General features: G+C 37.8%; 6 protein-coding genes and 1 pseudogene across 14 annotated transcripts in view; 4 read left to right on the forward strand and 3 right to left on the reverse strand.

The window, feature by feature from the left end:
- The window catches only part of LOC105191415 (O-acyltransferase like protein), a 10152-nt gene extending 9651 nt beyond the window's left edge, over positions 1-501 (reverse strand). The window contains exon 1 of the mRNA XM_011154842.3: positions 1-501. This exon is cut by the window's left edge and continues 216 nt beyond it. The gene's annotated coding sequence lies outside the window, so the exon portion shown is untranslated.
- A 3207-nt stretch (positions 502-3708) lies between these two features.
- Positions 3709-5170, reverse strand: Dak1 (cytidine/uridine monophosphate kinase Dak1). Its single transcript, XM_019845257.2, has 2 exons — positions 4694-5170; positions 3709-4177 (listed from the first exon to the last, which is right to left on the reverse strand). The coding sequence occupies exons 1-2, from the start codon at positions 5054-5056 to the stop codon at positions 3899-3901; spliced, it is 642 nt and encodes a 213-aa protein (XP_019700816.1). The 5' UTR covers positions 5057-5170; the 3' UTR covers positions 3709-3898.
- Positions 5171-6231: 1061 nt separating this feature from the next.
- On the forward strand, positions 6232-6916 carry LOC105191350 (uncharacterized). The gene is made up of 2 exons (XM_011154720.3): positions 6232-6406; positions 6506-6916. Exons 1-2 carry the CDS (start codon positions 6302-6304, stop codon positions 6704-6706), a joined length of 306 nt encoding a protein of 101 aa, XP_011153022.1. The 5' UTR covers positions 6232-6301; the 3' UTR covers positions 6707-6916.
- Positions 6917-7528: 612 nt separating this feature from the next.
- On the forward strand, positions 7529-11244 carry Coq2 (ubiquinone biosynthesis protein COQ2, mitochondrial). 3 transcript variants are annotated; one of them, XM_025306339.1, is made up of 7 exons: positions 7529-8251; positions 9098-9473; positions 9728-9894; positions 9959-10106; positions 10195-10388; positions 10460-10648; positions 10737-11244. In XM_025306339.1, exons 2-7 carry the CDS (start codon positions 9098-9100, stop codon positions 10908-10910), a joined length of 1248 nt encoding a protein of 415 aa, XP_025162124.1. In that variant the 5' UTR covers positions 7529-8251; the 3' UTR covers positions 10911-11244. The 3 variants fall into 3 exon arrangements, with proteins under 3 accessions (XP_025162124.1, XP_019700562.1, XP_011152626.1); XM_019845003.2 differs by lacking the exon at positions 7529-8251 and adding an exon at positions 8501-8524; XM_011154324.3 differs by lacking the exon at positions 7529-8251 and adding an exon at positions 8590-8750.
- On the forward strand, positions 9654-9745 carry LOC112590300 (uncharacterized; annotated as a pseudogene).
- On the reverse strand, positions 11134-12809 carry LOC105190916 (protein Simiate). Of its 5 annotated transcripts, none has more exons than XM_011154120.3 (3): positions 12564-12809; positions 12418-12489; positions 11134-12325 (listed from the first exon to the last, which is right to left on the reverse strand). In XM_011154120.3, the coding sequence occupies exon 3, from the start codon at positions 12193-12195 to the stop codon at positions 11383-11385; it is 813 nt and encodes a 270-aa protein (XP_011152422.1). In that variant the 5' UTR covers positions 12196-12325; positions 12418-12489; positions 12564-12809; the 3' UTR covers positions 11134-11382. The 5 variants fall into 5 exon arrangements, with proteins under 5 accessions (XP_011152422.1, XP_011152349.1, XP_011152272.1 ...); XM_011154047.3 differs by having other exon boundaries at positions 11134-12340; XM_011153970.3 differs by having other exon boundaries at positions 11134-12360.
- A 989-nt stretch (positions 12810-13798) lies between these two features.
- On the forward strand, positions 13799-17365 carry l(3)07882 (Nucleolar protein 14 homolog l(3)07882). Of its 3 annotated transcripts, none has more exons than XM_011153777.3 (6): positions 13799-13887; positions 14045-15850; positions 15926-16055; positions 16167-16331; positions 16415-16908; positions 17066-17365. In XM_011153777.3, exons 2-6 carry the CDS (start codon positions 14070-14072, stop codon positions 17310-17312), a joined length of 2817 nt encoding a protein of 938 aa, XP_011152079.1. In that variant the 5' UTR covers positions 13799-13887; positions 14045-14069; the 3' UTR covers positions 17313-17365. The 3 variants fall into 3 exon arrangements, with proteins under 3 accessions (XP_011152079.1, XP_025162133.1, XP_011151994.1); XM_025306348.1 differs by having other exon boundaries at positions 13813-13947; XM_011153692.3 differs by having other exon boundaries at positions 13813-15850.
- Positions 17366-22252: the final 4887 nt, after the last annotated feature.

The raw sequence follows: 22252 nt of genomic DNA on the forward strand, positions 1-22252 counted from the left end.
GGTGTGCACACGTGCGCGCGCGCGAGTGAAAAGTAAAGACACGTTGAAAAACGACAAAAGCAACGTTCCGTACGTTGTCTGTCAATCGTCGCGCCGTTTCACTTATATATTGGACGACTGGCGAACCACCACGCGAGATGGGGGTAAGGGAGCACATTCGACTCCGAGAGACTGCGGCATCTCGGCTTCCTCTTATCGATGTAAGCGAGGATTATGCATCGAGGGAGGGGGAGGAAGGGAGAGGAAGATGCCAATGGAGAGTGGGAAACCATCAGCACGCCACTCGGTTTGGTTGTCAGGAATTCGTTAATGGCGCATGGAGGACGGACGGAAAAAGAAACTTACAGATTACTTACTGGCGGATAAAGCGATTGTAAGAGGAAAAGTTGAATCCGAGGAAGATGTTGGGAATAGGAGTTACACGAAGGCGATACGAAATTCGCCAGCGCTCTTATCAGCGTTATTACATTCGATGAATTCACGGGAGAGAATCGTAATATTTCCTTTTCTGTTCATCCATGGTAGGAATGATGAGAAAAGTATCGCTCTCTAAAAACATATTTATAATATACGCATAACTATGTGTATGTATGTATGTACGTATGTATGTATGGAAGAAAGAGGATGAAATGAAAATAATACAAGTTCCTTCTCTATCGACGTTTATTCTTTCGAGGTAAACCTCGAGATAAAATTCGTGTCTTCACTGACATCGATAGGATATTCTCGGCAAGTGTTGTCGCCTGTCGGAATACAATAACATCTGAAGTAGAGAGAGAAGGATGTCCAGCAGGTGTCTTAATTAATCGACACCTGCTGGACACAATTGGACAGAGCACGAAAAGAAAAGCCAGTCCCAGGCAAGGGAAAAAAAACAACCGGAGGAAATACCGCGTCACAACATTACTCTGTAACCGGTTCGTAACCTCCGTCGTCCTATGCACATATCGCTTTTCTCAATCAATTACCCTTACTGTTCGATAGATTCGAATCGTACGCGAAATGACGCGGTCAATGGTGCACATTGCATAGAGACACAACTACGCTATATAATATATGCATTCATCTCGACTAAGGATCTTTGATCTCGTCGTTTCCAGCATATGCGTGCGCGCACTTCGGTCAAGGCCAGTAACATCATTGAATACGATTATCGATAAAAGTAACGATATGTGCATATCTATATATCTGCATATCGCCGGCTTTGGAATACGTTTGGAATACGTGTGGACAGTTTGTTTCCTACCTACCTAGCTACCTACTTACCTAGTCTTGAGCGTTCTGATAATCGTTTCGAGCTTTCTTCATTCTTTGACTGCTTGACAATTTGGAATATCTTGGCGCGAATATACACTCAGGCCCTGAATATTCTGAACTCTTATCTTTCATCACTAAAAGCGGCTTACAGTCAATCAGGAGGCTTACTTTTGAAGTCACTTTTTCACACGATAAAAGAGAGCTCAGAATATGAGCCGTGGAGAGTTGCAGTTCGGATCAGTCGGGTTTATACGCGTGTGTGTGTAAAATGAATACTCCGTGTGAGTAATCTCAGCTACTTAAATAGCGCAAGACTCGCCGGTACACTATCTCCAATATGTGAGCAGAAACGTAATATGTATACGGAAACAAACGTCTCCAGGATGTTATTCTGGATTATATAACATAATATTAATTATACGCGAAATATTACTCGCGCGCGCGCGCGGACGTCCATTTTTTTTACAAAAGACGTCCATAAGACGTCCATAAGTACGTTTGTCACAACTTCGGACATAGGACGTCCGATGGACGTACACTGGACGTCCTACAGGTCCGATGTCCAATAAGGACATCCTTGTTACGTCCAATTTATATCCACGGACGTAAATCGGACATACGGACATAAATTGGACGTGAAACATACATCCATTGGATGTCCGGTGCTGTCTGGGTATACACATTCATTTGTGCTATGATCAATCGTCTTGTAACACATCTTGTAACTTTTTGCCACCTCTTCCTTCCTATAATAGAATACGTAAGATTTCTGCCAGTTTTAATCGATCGTATCGACAATTTGAATTTTTATTTAACGCGTTTTATTTTCGTTAATGTGCATGCCATACATGTGCTCGGATGCAATCAAAGAAGCGCAATCAAGCACAAGAGTTTTCAGTCTTGAAATTCAGTCATACATGTAAATCATCTTGTCTACTGTTGAAAAGACACTTTCTTTCTCCGAGATTTTTCAATCGCTCTATGCCGCGCGTGTCCGTCGAAATTTCATACGAAACCAGTCGTACAGATTTCTGTCGGCATCGTTTCGTGAAGAAATTCATCGTGGTTGCTGTGAATCACTATCCCCTCTACATAATATGCGATTGCTGGTCGCGGGACATTGACCAGTATTCAACTTTCTCGACGCTGTATTCGAAAAAAATGTAACGTGAACGAACTTTCGTAAGGCCCACATCGAAGAGAGGCGGACAGCGAGACATCAGCGACTGCGGAAAACTAGCGACGATCTCACCGAGTATAATCGGAAATACACGATGATTGCGTTACGTTATGCTTGTCGGCATTGTTAAAATCGCGGCGCGACCTTGTTCGCACATTTTATCGCGTTTGCTAGTCGCTTTGGCCGTATTACCTTACTGTAAAGTCTTTCGTTCGCCTCCATGGCGGTTGGGTGTGGTTTCTGTATACGCATATTTTTTGATCGTGGGGACTGCGTACGCGTTGTCCTTATTTTTCTTTTACCTTCATAATCGTTGACTGGCGTAGGAGATAGAGTATAACAGCTCTGCCTAGAGCCATTTATTGAACCAGAACCTTACTGTTATTTGCATAGGAGATTCCCTGTTATCGTTATTTTTGTGAATTTCAAATTACTCGTAATTATGACCGATATGTAAAGATTTCACGAGCAAATTCAGTCGTTGTACTCCGAAGCAGAGGGAAGGAAGTGGTGTGAGAGAGATGACATGAAATATACTATCGATCAAGTCTAGAAATAACATTATTAGATCAACATTTTTGGCTATACCGCTATTGTAACATTACGATACAATCCAAAAGGGGCGATATCTACTTAATTACCATTTTACTTGATGCGATAATTAAAGTACGTGAAAAATTAGTAGTACCGTTTATTATTTGTTGATTCAATTGTCAAAACGTCCGTAAGTCCGTAAGTTATTGCGGATTAAGCATGTGTTAATCTAGCACATTATTAACACGCGAATAATCGGGCTGAAAATATCTATTGTATCGTTCCGGAATACATAATTTTGTTATTGTCTCTTTATCGTATAAATTATCGGAAGAGAGTTTTATCTCTCATGTGTGCGTCTGGTAATTCATTCGTGTAAATGATAAACAAGAAACTTGAAGCGTAAGTATGATATCCAAATCAATCCTTTTCGACATATTATTTATTATGAATATATATTTGTACAGATTTGAATTAAAAATACATAATACATATGCTCCGATTTTCTCTTCCATCTCTTTTCATATTAATATCTTTCCTAACAAACGCTAATTTTTTATTCTATCGTTTTATAAATATACAAGGCATGTATATCAACATTATACGTAACATTGTATCAAATGATTTACATTAGCAATTAGCGGTCTGGCAAGATATTTACAGCATTCCAGGTCTTACACTGGTACTACTGCGTGTTCAACGCACTTGTATTATTATACATTTGAAGGAATGTTTAGCCAGTGTATGCGCTGTATATTTGTATAGAAAAATTCTACAGATAAAACTAACCGATGTAAAATCTGCTATATCTCAGATAAAGTGTCAAGTTCTACAAAATATAGGTGCTACTCTAAAAAAAAATGTTCATATTGAAGATAAAACTCAATGCCGATGCGTAATCTTATCTTAGTGTTCCATATATCGTTATTACCAGCCTATCTTAGAGAGGAACTCTGTACCATCCTGAAACACTTGTCCTGGCGGTTTCATAGAATCAACCTTGAAAACTAAGCCTTGTTGTTCGTACAAAGCTACTATTGGTATTGTATTTTGTAAATAAGTCTGATGACGAAGAACCAATGACTGTTCGTTATCATCGCTGCGACCACTTCCTCCAGCGCCACGATTTAAGCAACGCTGAGTACAAACTTCTTGACTACACTCACAGAATATGACCCCTTTCAAGATAACCTTGTCAGCCATCACCTGTCGATATACAAAGTATTAAATATTTACAATTACAAAATAAAATTGTCTCAAAACATTTCAGTGTCAACATTTAGTTGTTAGAAATGTAGAAAATTGGTGTAACTGCTACTGATAATCGTTATTCGTTGCTTGATAATTGATTTAATCTTAATGTAATTATCGATATTATGCAGAATACTCTGAGAATGACGATTGATGTAATATAGATGACATTACAAAAGTAATCTACTAAATCAAGATTTTGACACACGCGCGCGCGTGTACCCAAAATAATAAAGCATACGTCAGCCTTAATCAATTTAGTCTTACCATGTACAATATATTCTTTTCTTTTAACTCTTATTAAGTTCACCTTATGAGAGAACATGTAACTCTCTTTCTCGGAATATTTCTCTGTTATTCCTTGTACATAATCATACAACAATCGTAATAACATTTTCAATTTTACAAAAAGCAGTCTCCAATAATGATTTCTCGCGTTTGAATATCTGAAAGCGTACGCAACAGATATACCTTATTCCAGCCGTCGAGATTATCTTGGTTCCTTGGGAAGCCGTCAATGAGGAAACGTTTATATGGGTTGTCAGAGATGTGCATAGCACGATCCAGAAGACTACAGGTGATCTCCACCGGCACGATCGTGCCATTTTTTATATGAGTTTCAATCAGTTCACCGTATTGCGAACCTGGCTTGGCGCGTTCCTCTCGCAGCAAGTCACCGGCCGACAGATGGACATAACCATATCGCTCGACGATGTAGCGACACAGGGTACCCTTGCCGGCACCCGGGCCGCCAAGGATGAACACCACCTCCGGCTTTTTCGTCACAGCGGACATCGCGATACGTCGCGCACCGACCGCGAAGACCTGTAACATACACACGAGATTTCTGCGACGCGATACGTGTGCATGCGCACATACCCGGCGTCGACACGATATATCAGCGGCCGAGCGCGCACATACTATTCGCTGCCACACTGAAAAATTTATAATATATACATGACACAAACTATGTATTTCAGCATCAGTACCGGCAGTGAATATCGGAACGCAAGCTAAATAGTCAGAGGATTTGTTCTTTATAGCTGCACTGCTGAACTAGTGCAATAAGTTAAAATTATATTTTTTCTCACTCTAACTTATTGCACTGGTTCAGCAGTGCAACTATAAAGAACAGACCAAGAGGCTGCGAAAATCTATAGTATACGTGACACAAACTATATATTTTTAATACTGGCAGTGAATATCGAAACTCACAGCCAGAGAAGAGCAACTGAAGGCTCACTTGAAGGCTGATTGGCTGACTGTAGTCAGCCCAATCAAAACTAGGAGTGTAGAGCCCGCAGCTACTATTTCTGAGTGCCATCATAAGACAAATATATATTTGTCTCACTCTAACTTATTGCATCAGTGCAGCAGTGCAGCGAAAAAGAACAGGCCTGTATACTTTTCGTAAGATGTGATAGTAAAGTTTTGACCAATTGCGTTGATCGTTTCAAATGATTACAATTACGCCACAGTATATACAGTAGCTGCATTCGGAAACGTCACTCGAATACTCTCTCTCTCTCTTTCTTTATCTCATTTTTATGCCTCTCTCACACCAACGCAGCAGATGCACCTGAGTGACATTTCCAAACGTAGCCAGTAACGACACTCTCCAAATTTCGTGTCTCCAAAAATGAACTGCACATGCGCAGCTGTATTACCTAACCAATAACGTTACAGACATCTTTTTCTATCTCACTTTCTCGCAAAAAAAATATACTATATATCTCACTCTAACTTATTACACTTAGTTCAGCAGTGCAGCTAAAAAGTGTAGATCATCTTTCTATCACAACCGTTAATTTCAATTTCTACTCTCTCTTTCTCTCTCTCTCTCTCTCTCTTTTTTCCTCTATATACATATTTATTTAAATTTTTATTAAATCATATAGAGTACGATTCATTAAATGTTGTAAATGCTTTGAATACCGTTCAACATAGCCTTTCTTTTAGCGTTCAAAGCGTTTGTAGTCTCAAGTAAACCCTATTTGCTATTGGTTAGGTTAGGTTAGGTTAGGTAACAAGGTAGCGTATGTGCAAATCATCTTTTTTGTGGAGACGCTAACATCAAAGATGCCGACAGAGAATGTCGCTACTGTGTATACTGTGGTTAGGGCTCCCTGTTTGCTTTATTGCACATGGTACACTCTGTATCGCGGCGAGGCGAAGATCGACTCGGTAAGTCAAGATTTGAGGATCTGATCGTCGATCGTTTCGAGGCTCAATTGCTTTGGCGCGGTTACACGGTGCTGTTCAGAACAGCAGTTGCGGTTGCAGGAGCTCCTTGCGTCTGCCGCTAGATGGCGCGGTAGCACAGAGCCTGTGCTGAGGCGCCACACATACTCATGTTTGGACTTTGGAGCAGTGATGACAAGTCGTGGGAATTTTTCTCATACGGGAGTCGTTTCGCGCATCCGTAAACATGACGTCAGAGCTCTCGACGCAAACGTTTCCAGTGATGGATGTAAACGCAGATAGTAGTAGTAGCGCAAATAGTGCGCGTGAAAGGTCCCGCGAGTTTGTCCATTACAGTTGTTTCGCGTTTTTTCGCGAGTTACTTAGGTTATATATTCATAATGTAAAATGTTATAATATATAAGTGTAGCGATAAATGCAGTGATAAGTGTAGCGATAAGTTAAGAAAGAGCTGTGATAAGTGCAATAGGAATAATAAATATAATATATTGGCTGCAGATGTAAAAAAATCACAAATTAATAAATTTGATTATTATCTTTTATTATTCATATATAAACTATATTATATTTATTGAACAGAAGCTTTTTTCCTTCTCTATCCTTCATTTCCTTCACATTTCTTTCATAGTGAAGACCTAACGATACCTTCAAATATATATGTCCGTGAAGCTACCACAGCGTTTGTTCAGTGCGCGTGCGCGACTTTTTCCCACGACTTGTCATCACTGCGCGAGGGACTTTTCGCGCGCAATATTTGCGCTACTACTACTATATGCGCTTAAGGTCATTCTACAATACGTGTCGTAAGTTGTAAGCCGTAAGAATTGGCGAATCACAGTCGATTATTACGAAAATAATCGGCTATAATTGGTCAGTTCTTACGGCTTACAACTTACGACACGTATTGTAGAATGACCTTTACATCCATCACTGGAAACGTTGCGTCAAGCTCTGACGTCATGCTCACGTATGCGCACAACGGCTGATCCCATGTGAGAAAAGTTCCCACGACTTGCCATCACTGCTCCTACGTCATCTCACGCATGCGCTATAGCGTCGCATATATTTCATCTACGTGTAAATTGGAGCATTTATTGTATGTACAGAGCCATCTATTGAAGAAGAAGAAGATATATTTCATCTGACATCATTGCAGTGCTTTGGAGTAGCCCAGGTTGAACAATGGCCATAGACGTATAATAAATAAACCGCGCGTTCAGCAGAGGGGGCGTTTTATATTCGAAAGAGACAATATGCTTTCGTTGAGCAATCTATCACTTTCTAACGATGCGTGGTGGGGGTAAAGCAGTCTTCCGTGACAGGGAAAACAGAAGTAGGAGAATATAGAGAAAGGGGAATTGTGAAAGGCAAAGAGAAGAAAATACGTTTGATATAAATACACGCATATGGAAAAATGACGATGTTGTATGGAAAAATGACGAATATGGACATATGACGATGGATATAATTACATACCGGTGGAAAATAATCTGTTTGTCACTTTTATATGTATTACTGCGGCATACACAACAATATAGACTCATTGTGTCACGATTATACTTTTTGTGTTATAATTATACTATTATGAGTAAATACGTTTTATAATCTTTAATGTCAATCGTCTTGTTTACATACGCTTTGTTTCACGAAAAGAAGGAGAACCGGAGACATAACATTCCACTCTAAACAGGCGGAGGGGCCAAATACTCCACCACGCATCGTTAGAAAGAGATAGACTGCTCTATCAACAGAGAACATGCTACCTCTTTCTAATATTGAACATGTGCAGACAAAGGAAACATTGCAAATGCGCGGTCTATATTTTTGGTCTGTTCTTTGTAGCTGCACTGTTGAACTGGTGCAATAAGTTAAAGTGAGACAAATATAGGTTTTCTCACTCTAACTTATTGCACCAGTTCAGCAGTGCAGCTACAAAGAACAGACCAATTATATGACTATGAGAATGGCTAAGTGCTATCCATACTATCGCTGCGTTCCGATATTCACTGTCAGTATTGAAAATACATAGTTTGTATCACCTATATTATAGATTTTCAGTGCTGGCAGTGAATATCGGAACGCAGCCTATATATGACTTATGTAAATATATATATAATAACGATTATGTTATATATATATATATAATATATATATAATAATGATTATGTTATATACAAATACGTAATATGCACAAAACAGGGAATGAGCATCTTTCTTTTCTCGTTACTATAAATTTAAATTTAACTAGTGTGCATTTTCGTCTGTCAAATATACAAATTTGGTTATTAACGACTGTGCGGTAGTTGCTGTGCGAAAACGACGAGAAGTAAATATAGCATTTCTCATAAAAAAAAAATTACTTTTTTTATATCATTATGATTAATTGGCGTCTTTAATCAATTTGAATGAAAATAGATGGGCTTAGTACTACATAGTTATATATTCTAACCGTGTTTGATCAACAGTTTTGTGGAATATGTTTATATCTCGTATTTTATCGTTGCATATTTTCTTTCATAACTTAAGTGCAAAAATTTCTCTCGAGATACTTCATAAAAAGATAACAAAATATATCAATCTTCAAAAAAGATTAGCAAAATATATTAAAGCAGTGCAAGTATAATTGACTACTGTAACATGACAATTTATGGATTCTTTACAATTGTATTACAGATGAAAAATCAAATGATGCTAGTCGTTAGAAAGTACCATCAGCTTACTAAAGTCATTGGTTTGCCATCACGTAAGGCATATCCTGATGTTATGTTATTAAACTTGGTATTCAGTCAAGTACAAAATAGGTCCTGTGCAGAAGTTTGTAGTTTATGCATAGTACAAAATAAATTCAAGCCTAAAGTGGATCTCAGTGTGCAAAGAACTGCAAACTCTTTGTTAAGGACAAGTGATGTACTAATACATGTTAGTACATGTGTGAAGTTAGCAGATTTACAACAGAAGAGGTATCTAGGCTTAGCTGCGAAACTAGTCAATAATGTCTCACCCAAAGTACAACCATATATGAAACTTATGAGGATGGACAAACCAATAGGTATGGAATCCAATTATTCACTAAACTAATTGATTAAAATTTAAAGAAAATTATGAATATTTATAAGTGTTATCGCTGCTGTTATATCTAAATATATTTATCCAATATTAAGGATCTGTCTTTATTACTAGCATCACTCTATCAAAGAAAAAAAGTTTCCAAATATTTTATCTCCTTCGTGTACTTACTTCTGCAGTACATATACTAAAATTGGAACGATACAAAGAAGATTAGTATGGTCATCATCTTTTTAGGAAGTTGGTTACTATTTTGGCCTTCTGGATGGAGTATTGCCATGGCAGCATCTGCTGGTGCTTTACCAGACCTCTATACATTAGCACTTTTTGGCACAGGAGCATTCATAATGCGTGGTGCAGGATGCACTATAAATGATATGTGGGATCAGGACATTGATAAAATGGTAAAACTAAAATAATATAATGCCCTATATTATTGCACATACTACAAAGAATTTTTGTCACTAGGTAGCTAGAACAAAGGATAGACCTTTGGTGTCCGGTCAAATAACTCTGGAGCAATCGTTTATATTTCTAGCAGGACAATTAAGTTTAGGATTACTTGTATTATTACAATTAAATTGGTATAGCATATTTCTCGGTGCCAGCTCATTAGGTACTGTTTGAGTAATATACCATGAAAATTCATGTATTTATGTGTGATAGAATGCATATATTTAATACATTTATCTTATCTTTTATAGGTTTAGTAATAATTTATCCTCTCATGAAAAGAATAACATATTGGCCGCAACTTATTTTGGGAATGGCATTTAATTGGGGTGCATTGCTAGGATGGTCCGCTGTGCGCGGGTCGTGCGACTGGTCCATTTGTTTGCCAATGTATATAGGTGGTATTTGTTGGACTATTGTCTATGACACTATATATGCTCATCAAGTAAGTACGATAAAGATTCAACAGTGTTTCGGCTTGTTTTATGCTACTTTTCAATTTACTTCATACATTAGGATAGAACGGATGACATTCTACTAGGTATTAAATCAACAGCCATCAAATTCGGGAATGACACGAAATTTTATCTATCTGGATTCGCAGTAGCGATGCTCGCGAGTTTTGTCACCTCAGGCATATTAGCTGCTCAAACTTGGCCTTATTATACTGCAGTTGGAGTATTGGCAGCACATATTAGCAATCAAGTAAATAAAGAAAAGAAATTTGTGAATTATTCAATTTAAAATTGTTGCATCTTAAAAATAATCCTAATATATAATTGCTTTTTTCTAGATATACACTTTAAATGTGAATAACCCTGCAGATTGTGCCAAAAAATTTACATCCAATCACAGGGTAGGCATGATACTTTTCGCTGGCATTGTGTTAGGAAATTTGATGAAGAATTTCACAAAGGAAGAAGTTGAAAAGGAAATGACAGACCAAAGTATAAATACATTAAACTAACCATGATAAATACACCAAAAAAGAAACAAATAAAAATCTAATAATGCAAGTGGTTAGGTTAGAGACATAATATTTTTAAATTATATCGTACATATTATACTTTATTGGTTTTATGTAATATCAGGAATTAAATTGGAATTGATATCGTATTCAATATAAAATAATAAATAAATGCTTTAAGACTAAAGCAGGAATATTAAAGAAAAGAAAGAAATTATAAATGTACGAGAATGTATAAATCTTTATTACACAGAAAAAGTTGTTTTGTGTTATCAATACAATTTTGTATTATTAACACTGAGTCTTGCAACATAATAAAGAAAAAAAAAGGTTACATCAAAATTCACTTCGATTATCATCTATCCTTATGATTACATGTTTTTCCATGAATCATATAATTCCATTGTTCAAATTTTATCCGCCAATTTTACATATCTAATGCTAAGTGTTTCAATCCAGGTCTCAAGTGTTTTTACACTGTTTTAATCGTGTCATTACCCTCTCTTTCCTTTTCTCTTTCTCCGACAAGTCTAATATATTCCTCGTGAGTCAGTAGAGACTGTTTCAAACTCTCTAGATGTTTTATATTTGGCAAAATTATAGCCAAGTACCCACCTTTATGTGGCAATTCCCTGAGAAGTTGCGGCTTTACTGACAGCATTTCATTAACTTCCACCAGTTTTCCTATCATACAACATTTAATCAAATATTTTTGCCCATCTGAGCAAAATATGGTACAGATATTTGAGTTGACTTGCAATGGTTGTGCACCGTGTTTACTCTTTCCTGAGACCTTATTCAAAGCTCTGTCTAATTTATCGTTTATCTTAAAGTCTACCTTTGTTATGTCTCTATCACCTTGTAAGATGACATGACTAGGTGCTAGGGAGAACATACAGATACGATTGCTATGTATACGTATGCATATATCGTCCCCAGGTGATTGTACATTGATTTTATAGTATGCAACAAAATAGCGCTCAGTAACAGTGGGAAAATGCCCATTGTATTGCACTTCATCTAACATGTCAGAAATATCTCCATCAGGAGGAAACACAAATGTCTCATCATCATTATCGAAGGTTGCTGGTATCTCATTATCGCTATCCTCTAATCCCTCATTGGCTCCTTGTTCTTGAATCTTTTCAGAATCTATCTTCATGTCAGAGTTCCTTATATTTACTTGTATACTGCCAATCTCTTCTTTTTCATATTCGTTCTTGCAATCATCCTCAAGTTTGAGGTATTTGTTTAAAGTTATATCATTCTTTACTACTGGATTCATATTAAATTTCAAGCTTGATATTATCTGCTGTGTGGAACTTAAGTTACTACTATCTCTATACAGAGATAATCCATACAATTAATCACCACTTTCCTCCTGTGACCTTTTCTGACTCTCTGATATTCTGCGTCTGGATTGTAAGTTTCTGCTTCTATTAATTTCTCTCTATAACGATAGAATTAATTATCAATGTAATTGTAGTAAAAACCAGGGACAACTTACTTGCTCTCTTATGCACTCATTCATTTCCTTTTGAATTTGTTCACAATATCCAAAGAACTTGCCGTACGGATGCTGCAAGTGTAGAGTTGTTGAAACTTGAGCAAATTAGTGTTAGATGAGCAACACTATTATACAAATCGTGATACCTCTTTTTCGCAGTCCTGAAATTTATGAAATATCCAATTACATGCGGCATTATGCACAGCCAACGATTTGTAATTCATCTCCTTCATCTACGTATTAACGTGCAATTATATGTATTTGTTGTTATGCAACCGTGCGATGAATTGAATTTAAAGTACATCACTTTGGCCGCACTTTAATTGCACACAGGACGCTGCAACACTTGCCGCGCAGCGGAAGTTGGTTAAGAAATATCGCAGTAGCCAATGGCTGCATTCAGTAGACTCAACAGTTGGACAACTACTATTAGTACTATTAATTACTAGATTTTCCACTGAATCTCGCTCCTGATTGGTCAATACTTCTGGGTCTATGAAGAATCTAAATGAATGCTCCAATCACAGACAATAATCACTAAGCGCTCTCTGATCACTTTGTTCTACTGAACGCGGCCAATGAATGTCCCATATGCCGCATTTTTCGCACATAGGGCCAGAGTACAGACTTCTGCATAACGCATAAAGGTCATTCTACAATACGTGTCGTAAGTGTAAGCCGTAAGGACTGACCAATTATAGCCGATTATTTTTGTAATAATCAACTGTGATTCGCCAATTCTTACGGCTTACAATTTACGACACGTATTGTAGAATGACCTTTATACACACGCATAAGAGAATCAACCAATCAGAGTTCTTCATTTCTGTCCTGAGGAGGGAAATGAAGAAAATTAATTGGTTGTTCCCAACCTAAAATTTTCCTCCTTAAATATAATCCCCAAAACCAAATCGCCAGAACTTACCAAATCTTTCCTGAACCTACCAAAATTGTACCAAATTCACTGATAAATCCTATAGTAGCGTCCTTTGTGAGCATTTCTGCTACCTCTCTCTCTCTCTCTCTCTCTCTCTTTCATATACAGGACGAATGAATGAAATTGACGCTCACGGAGCAAGTGAGACTGCGGTTGCATTCCGATATTCACTGCCAGTACTGAAAATCTATAGTATACGTGACACAAACCGTGTATTTTCAGTACTGGCAGTGAATATCGGAACGCAGCCATTGTTGGCGCGAGGCATAGAGCATGCGTATGTATCCACGGAGCATGCGCATGTGGCCACGGAGAATGCGCATGTCGCTACAGAGCATGGTCGTGTCGCAATATACCGGCTGCGTTCCGATATTCACTGTCAGTACTGAAGATCTATAATATACGTGACGCATACTATATATTTTCAGTACTGGCAGTGAATACCGGAACGCGGCTACCGTTGGTATGACGTACGACACGTTCCCTAACCTGAATAATCATCAAATTTAACAATTAACATCTCGTTCCACGAGGTAAAGCGACATTTTTTCTTCCAGATTCTTTCATCTCATCTTCAAAAACGCGTCGATTGAGTATAAGTTTATCAATATTGGAGGGGAGGCCCCCAAACTGTACGATTATCGTTAGTGTGTAAATAATATGATATTCGGTTCTTTTCATTCTTTGTAGATAAAGTACAAAGCTGTGATGAAAAATGGTCAAAACGATGAAAAGAAACCTGTCTGAGTTTGCACAGCGAAAGCGTGTACAAAAGGATAAAAAGCATTTGAATCCATTTGAAGTGCATATCAACAGAGAGAAACAAAAAATACTTGGCCGAAAAAACAAAAATGACCGTGGGCTTCCAGGTATCTCTAAAACAAAGGCTATCAAAAGGCGCAAACAAAGTCTTCTTCAAGAATACAAGATGGATAACAAGGATAATGTCTTCTTGGACAAACGTATAGGTGAAAAAAACTCTGCCATGAGTACAGAAGACAAAGCGATGGCAAGATTTGCTATGGAACTTAAGAAGGAACATAAGAAGAAAAACATCTATAATTTGAACGATGATGGAGTACTAACCCACAGAGGTCAGACACTCGAGGAGATTGAAAAATTTGATGATCCTGGAAGTGATGACGAGTTTAGCGATGAAGATACCAGCGGCAGGTTGGATAAAAACTTTGTAGAAGGAGCACATTTTGGAGGAGGAGTATTGTCGAAACCAGATTCTGCCTTATCTAGAAAAGATTTGATCGACCAGCTTATTGCGGAATCGAAGAAACGTAAAGCTGAGAAACAGAAAATACGTGAACAAACGATAGATCTGACGGAGAAATTGGATTCTGAATGGAGAGATCTTTTGCCTCTTGTATCTACTTCCAAGAAACCTGATGAGGATGCGGATAAAACAGCAAGAGCTGATACTTATGATATAACTGTACAGGAATTAAAATTCGAGGCTAGAGGTAATCCATCGGAGAAACTAAAGTCGGAAGAAGAGATTATTCAAGAAGAGAAAGAGAAATTAGAAAAGCTTGAAGCAAATAGATTAGCGAGAATGAAGGGATTTGTGTCTAATGCAAATAATGAATGTAAACACAGATCTGCTGATGACCTTGATGATGACTTTTTAGTAGAGACTATTGTTGAAAATGCTGATGATGATGATGACCATAATTCAATGGCCAATGGTAGCAACAACGCCGACAGTGAAGAAGGCACTGATGCTGACAATGATAAGAATGATAATGATGCTATTGGTAAGGATGATAACAATGTTAATTACTATAAGCATGGAGAAATTTCGCTACAGAGCACTGCCAATGAGGAAACAAAAAGGAATACAAAAACTAAGGAGAATGGTAATAGAGAACAAGATAAGACATGTTCAGAGTTATCAAATGTTGAGGGTAAACCTGACATAGAATTAAATAACGAAAATGTAACAAACAAAGATTTGAACAGTAAAGATTCTACAGATTCTACAGATAATTTCTCAGATATGAAAGAATTCGAATCATCTAGTGAAGGTGAGATCGAGGTTATTGGAAAACATGTTACATTCCTGAATGACTTCACAACAAATACTAAAGAGACAAAGCAGTCGAATCTAATTAGTTCAGAATCCATATTGAAACAGTATGAAGTAACTATGTGCACACCGACATCTTTATCCGACGAAAATAAACAGCAGATTAGAAACGATCTTCTTAAACGAAAGGAAATTATGGAGAAAGCACGAAGAGAACTCCCATACACATATAACGCTCCAGTTGATTTTGAGGAATTGGAAAAGTTGTTAGAGGGTCATTGCCCGGAGTATCAATCCATTATCGTAGATCGTATCATAAAGTGCAATCACTGGACAGTAGATAATAAAAACAAAGAAAAATTATCTAATTTATTTGTATATTTATTACAGTATATTCATAATTGTGCTTCCATGGATGATCCTGATAATTTAAGTAAATGTTTTCAAGTCTTTGATCGGTAAGAGTAATTTATATTTGCAAAATATATTGCAAATATATCTGTATCCAATTACATTTGTAATATTCTTTCCAGATTGTGTCCTTATATTTACGACTTAGCACATATGAATCCAGAAAATGCCAAAATTTGTGTACAAGAAATAATTAAGGAAAAACATAATGAATTTGAAGCAAATAGACGAAAATATCCTGATATGAGTACGGTATGTATTAAATTTGTCTTTGAGAAAAGTGTAATGAATACTGGAATTTTAAAACAAGTATAAATATTAAGATGTGTGTGTGTGTGTGTGTGTGTAATATGTTTGTTTTAGATTATATTCTTTAAACTGGTATCTCTTCTATTTCCAACGTCCGACTTCAGACATCCTGTTGTTACCCCTTGTTTGGTATTTATGTCTCAAATATTGCTCCAGTGTCGTATTAAAAATCGAAGCGATATTGCAAGAGGCCTTTTCATATGTACCCTTATCTTAGAGGTGAATTGAACTTTTACAATTGATTTTGTAACATTAAATCAGATAAACGCATGTATTACATTTAACTATCTTTGAATGTGTAGTATACAACATTAAGCAAGCGATTTGCACCATCTGCGATAAATTTTTTACGTGGAATCGTATACACAGCGACACCTGAAACGTCGAAAACAAAAATTATACCGCCTTTTAAAAGGGCGTGTAATTTATTGCAAGTTAATGAAGAACTGACTGACATTGAGATTGAACCAACTGGAGCACATATGACTGCACATGATTTAATGCATGAAGAATTGAACAACGAATTCAGACTAAGAGCTCTACTCACCACTGTGAATCTGATCAGAGATTTTAAAAACCAACTGCAAGAATTAGAAGCGGTGTATTTAATATTTGAACCTATTTTTAAATTATTGAAAGTAAATAAATTCATGGAATATCCACGGAATATAAGAAAGCACATAAAAGAACTTTGTAAAGAAATTAAAATTTTGCAAAATAAAAAATTGAAGCACATGGTGGTTGAGAAGAAAAGGCCGAAACCTCTAAGGCTGTATGAGCCAAAGATAATAGCAGTGTATGTAAAACCTACTTAAGTTTCTTATTTTAAAAAATATATAATCTATATTTATGCTTTGTAGAACAAATACTACAATACAATACAAGAGATTACTTATTAAGTTATCGCCCACAATCAACAATATAATATTATTTTGAGTAATATCTTTTTACAGATACGATGGTAAACAACGTAAACCTATGTCCAAGGAGAAGGCAGAAAGGGAGAAGCTATTGCACAATTATAAAAAAGAAATGAAGGGTGCTATACGTGAGATTAGAAGAGACAATGCCTTCTTAGCTAAGATCCAAATTTCGCAACAAATCAAGAACGACGTCGAACGCAAGCGCAAAGTGAAAGCGATTTTCGGCGAGGCGGCGATACAACAAAATGAACTAAAGAAGATAAAGAGGAAACATTGAATGAACAAAGAAATTTGATAATAAAAGTAATTATAAAAATTTTGGGTGTAAAGACTGAAATTTGGGTGTTTACCATGAAAGTTGAATGTTAACCGTCAACATTCGGTGTTAGTTGAGTGCAGTTAGTTGAGCATCAATGTCGAAATTCTAATCAATTCTAATTTATTTACTAACATTTCATAATAACATTCCTCCTCTTCGAACCGCGTTCCGTTGAATGGGTACAAGATGCACGAAACTTATTCACTAACAATAGCCGAGGCTAATGTTAGTAAATAAGTTTCTTGTATTCTAAATGATGAACAGTTTCAATTTGCAAACGCTGGTAGGGTTCCAATTTTACTACTATGTACTACTATCAGTTCGATTGGTAAATTCATCGTGATCAATTTCTCTCGGTAATTGTAAGAGCTTCGTTATTTTTGTGAAAGGATGGCATTTTTAATGTAACAGAGAATTGACATGATTCTAATGAAAAAATTGACATGATTTCATCATCTATAACATTTCCAAATATTTTTTGATTTTCCATGCTCAAAGTCACGCGAAGATCATTGTGTAATAGCAGAGAGAAACCTGAGAGCGGCCATAACCGCGTTTTGCTTGAGGCGCTTTTTAGCGACTGTTTGATACCGCCCTCTGCATCCATTTTTAGCCGGGAACTATTTGCTGCATCGATTTTCTGACGCGCCGGTAAAGTCACCACTTGGTGCGAGTCCGTGCTACGTCCACTTTCAGTCGCACGCCAACCTTTCTCCGTTGATATCTCCGCTTCCACTGAGACTAGAGAGTCGTCAATGTAGTCGAAAATGTAGGGTTTTGAGAGGACTTTATTTTGGTGCCAGAACCAGGCCTGTATCTCTAACCGTTTAGGAGATATCGAAGATTAAAGTTTTCCAACCCTTCTCCGTTGATATCTCCGCTTCTACTGGGAGTAGAGAGCCGTCCATGTAGTCGAAAATGTAGGGTTTTGAAAGGACTTTATTTTAGTGCCAGAACCAGGCCTGTATCTCTAACCGTTTAGGAGATATCGAAGATTAAAGTTTTCCAACCTTTCTCCGTTGATATCTCCGCTTCTATTGGGAGTAGAGAGTCGTCCATGTAGTCGAAAATGTAGGATTTTGAGAGGACTTTATTTTGGTGCCAGAACCAGGGTCTGTATCTCTAACCGTTTCGGAGATATCGAAGATTAAAGTTTTCCAACCTTTCTCCGTTGATATCTCCGCTTCTACTGGGAGTAGAGAGTCGTCCATGTAGTCGAAAATGTAGGGTTTTGAGAGGACTTTATTTTGGTGCCAGACCCAGGCCTGTATCTCTAACCGTTTAGGAGATATCGTAGATTAAAGTTTTCCAACCTTTCTCCGTTGATATCTCCGCTTTTACTGAGAGTAGAGAGTCGTCCATGTAGTTGAAAATGTAGGGTTTTGGGAGGACTTCATTTTGGTGCCAGACCCAGGCCTGTATCTCTAACCGTTTAGGAGATATCGAAGATTAAAGTTTTCCAACCTTTCTCCGTTGATATCTCCGCTACTACTGGGAGTAGAGAGTCGTCCATGTAGTCGAAAATATAGGGTTTTGAAAGGACTTTATTTTGGTGCCAGAACCAGGTCTGTATCTCTAACCGTTTAAGAGATATCGAAGATTAAAGTTTTCCAACCTTTCTCCGTTGATATCTCCGCTTCTACTGGGAGTAGAGAGTCGTCCATGTAGTCGAAAATGTAGGGTTTTGTGAGGACTTTATTTTGGTGCCAGAAACAGGCCTGTATCTTTAGCCGTTTAGGAGATATCGAAGGCTAAAATTTTCCAACTTGTACCTTTGATATCTCCGCTTCTACTGGGAATTGAGAGTGGAAATTTATGGTAAGGTTAGAGTTGGTATAGGACTACATTGTGGCAAGAACGCGTTACTGTATCTTGAACCGTTTAGGAGATATAGTAAGTTAAAGTGTTTAACTTGTGGTTTTATTATCTCCGTTTCTACTGTGAATTGAAAGTTGAGCTTTATGGTCAAAGTAGGGTTGATATAGAACTATATTGCAAAAGAGCGTTCCTGTGTCGTGAGACCTGTAGGAGATATCGATGGTTAAATATGCTATCTATGATGTTCGCTTATAACTTCCATTTATCTCAAGAGCTTCTCGAGAATATTCCATTCGAAATGTTAGTCCGCGATAAAAAGTTTCTTGCGATCTGAGGCCGCTGTTGTTTAAGGTTAAATTGCAGCAACAGTATTGTTATCGGTCAACCTTGAGACCGGCTGCTAACATCCATTTATGACGTCTGCCGCGCCTTTGCGATTACCGATAAATTCAGTTTTCTTGATTGCTCGCGCGATTTCAAGTGGCCATAATATATGGCGAGAGTACATGGCAATATATGGGAATAATATATGGTAATAATATACGGCAACAATATATGGCAACAATATATGGCAACAATATATGGCAACAATATATGGCAATAATATAAGACAATAATTCATGGAATATATTTTTCGTTACAAGAGTCAATGCAAATTTGCGGCATGCACAATGTAATAATAAATGTAATAATAAAGTAATAATAAAAGTTCTTTCTGCGAGCTTTGAGTCAGACACTCACCAATGATGATATTGATGATGTCCTGTTGCATCCAACTAGATCCACCAATGTCCGCCCATGTCCGCTGCCGCTCTCCATGTCGCGCTACATCCATCTTGCAGCTCGTCCCACGGTGATCGCTACACTTTCATCACACTTCCGCGACGCGGTCGATACGCGGTATTAGAACGGCGATATTTACATCAATTAACGAACGTTTTACTCGCCATCGGTGGACTTTGCGCGCTGCGAAACGGAATCTATAAACTCGATCGGCGAGGAGTAAAAACCGTGTGAAAATTATTGACTCGTCCAACGGATTTTTACAGTGCTTTTCGCGATTGCGTCTGCAAAGTCGCGAAAATGTGGGATTATCGATATCTACGAGTGAAATATTCGCGACGCGAATGCACGCGGGGAAAGATTAGACAATCAGAAACCGGTCTCCCTTAGGGAGCGCAAAGAGAGAGGAGCGGGGCAAAGTTTTCACGCATTATAGCTCTGTCACGACGAAGCTTACGTTCGCGATACTTTGGCGAAATGAGAATTTAAGTTTTCTTTGTTAGCAACGCGAGTAAAAACGCGTATATTGACAACCGCGACGCGATATTCAAAGGCACGCGAGCGAGGATACCTCAAGCTCGGCGTGCGCTGGCACAATTTCTACGCGCATTATACGCTACTCGAGACAATAGGGATTGTGATGAATGGACAATATTGCCAAATAATTCTACAGCCTGTTTTGCAAATAAAAGAAAAGTAGCTAACGATATCGGCATTTAAGTATGAATATATTTTATACGGACAATTGAATATTGTCAAATAATTAAATCGTTAAGTAATTCTGCGGCCCGCTTGAAAAATAAAAATAAAGCAGCTGATGTCGGTGTCGCGTTTGTACATATGAATATTCTCTTATTCAGATGACTGAACATCAAAAGAGAATCATTCAGTATTTTAAATCTTGTATGTAATAATGCAGGCTATCGATCAAGTAATCCCCTAATTGTTTCGAGCAATGTATTTTATTCAACGTCACAAATACACACATGCATGTATCTATTTGTAATTCGCATTGACTCGAACGATATTTTTTAGTCCCACATCCGTCATGCAGAATTTTGTTTCTCTTTTCATTTTGACTCACCGAAACGACTTGCAGTCAGAGCCGGCCACGTTCCACTTCAACTCTATAACAAAAAATTCACATTTGCTCATCAGATTTGACCAACGAGTGCGGGCGAGTAAAAGAGTAGTTTACCCTCTGCGATCGTAATTCAAGTCGAGCCGGAAATTATATCCCAGCTCTAGATCGCCAAGAGTCAAACAGAGTACTATAGTAAACTTGTAAACTTACCTTCAAGCCGACTCTGCTTGGCCCGAACCGGATCCTCCGGTGCGGCGCGGATCCGCGTCTACCGGATTGCTGTTGCTTTCCGCAACAACTGAAACAAAAAAATAATTTTCCCGGTTGATAACCTGCGGTAGAGAGAGAATATCTTTGATCGGGACCAATCGAAAATACAGATATATTTTGATACGGAATTTTTATCTTTATATTTTTGTTCCAACATTGAAAATTTAAATGGGACTTGAAGCTTTCAAGAGAGCTGATGAGGAACAAGTTATAAAGGCAAAGATCGTAAAGAGTTGAACACAGATGTGTAGGAAACTTGTAAACTTTACCTTCCGGCCGACCCTGCTCTGCCCGAACCGGATCCTCCGGTGCGGCATCCGCGTCCGCCGGACTTGCTTCCCGCAACATCTGGAACAAAAATTTAGCGTTCTTGGTTGGTAAGCTGCGGTAGAGAAAAAATGGTTGGTCGGGATGAGTGGAGAATATTCGCTACGATTTTTTTTCTTTATTGACATTGAATGTCTAGATAGGAGCTCTTGAAAGAGCTGACGAAAGAAAATGACAGTAAGAAGCGGAGACAACAGTTGTGTGCTCTCGAAAATATTCTTTTACGGATGGACATTTAAATTCAGATCCCGTAACAATAGTAAACAAACTTGAAAGAAGCGCTGACCGAAAACAAAAAAGGTCGCAGTCTAAGAAGCGATATGACGTTGAATATTCTACACAAGACCAATATTCTCACACAGGAATTGGGAATGATTCAGAATGTTTGATTGAGAACATGATGAATTCGAGATCCACGTCCATGGACCGTTATCCGTCTCTGTCTGGATCAATATCTTTTGTATACAACAACGCAATAAATAGACAGACAGACAGAGATTGACGAGAGTAATTGCAAATTCATAAAGTGATCATTACTAGTCGGATGATGACGGATTGTGAATACCGAGCGCGAAATTCCGACTTCTTATTCCCGGAAAATTCGTCAAACGTACGC

Source organism: Harpegnathos saltator, unplaced genomic scaffold (genome assembly GCF_003227715.2).
Source record: "Harpegnathos saltator strain DR-91 unplaced genomic scaffold, Hsal_v8.6 scaffold774, whole genome shotgun sequence".
NCBI classification, from domain to species: Eukaryota; Metazoa; Arthropoda; class Insecta; order Hymenoptera; family Formicidae; genus Harpegnathos; species Harpegnathos saltator.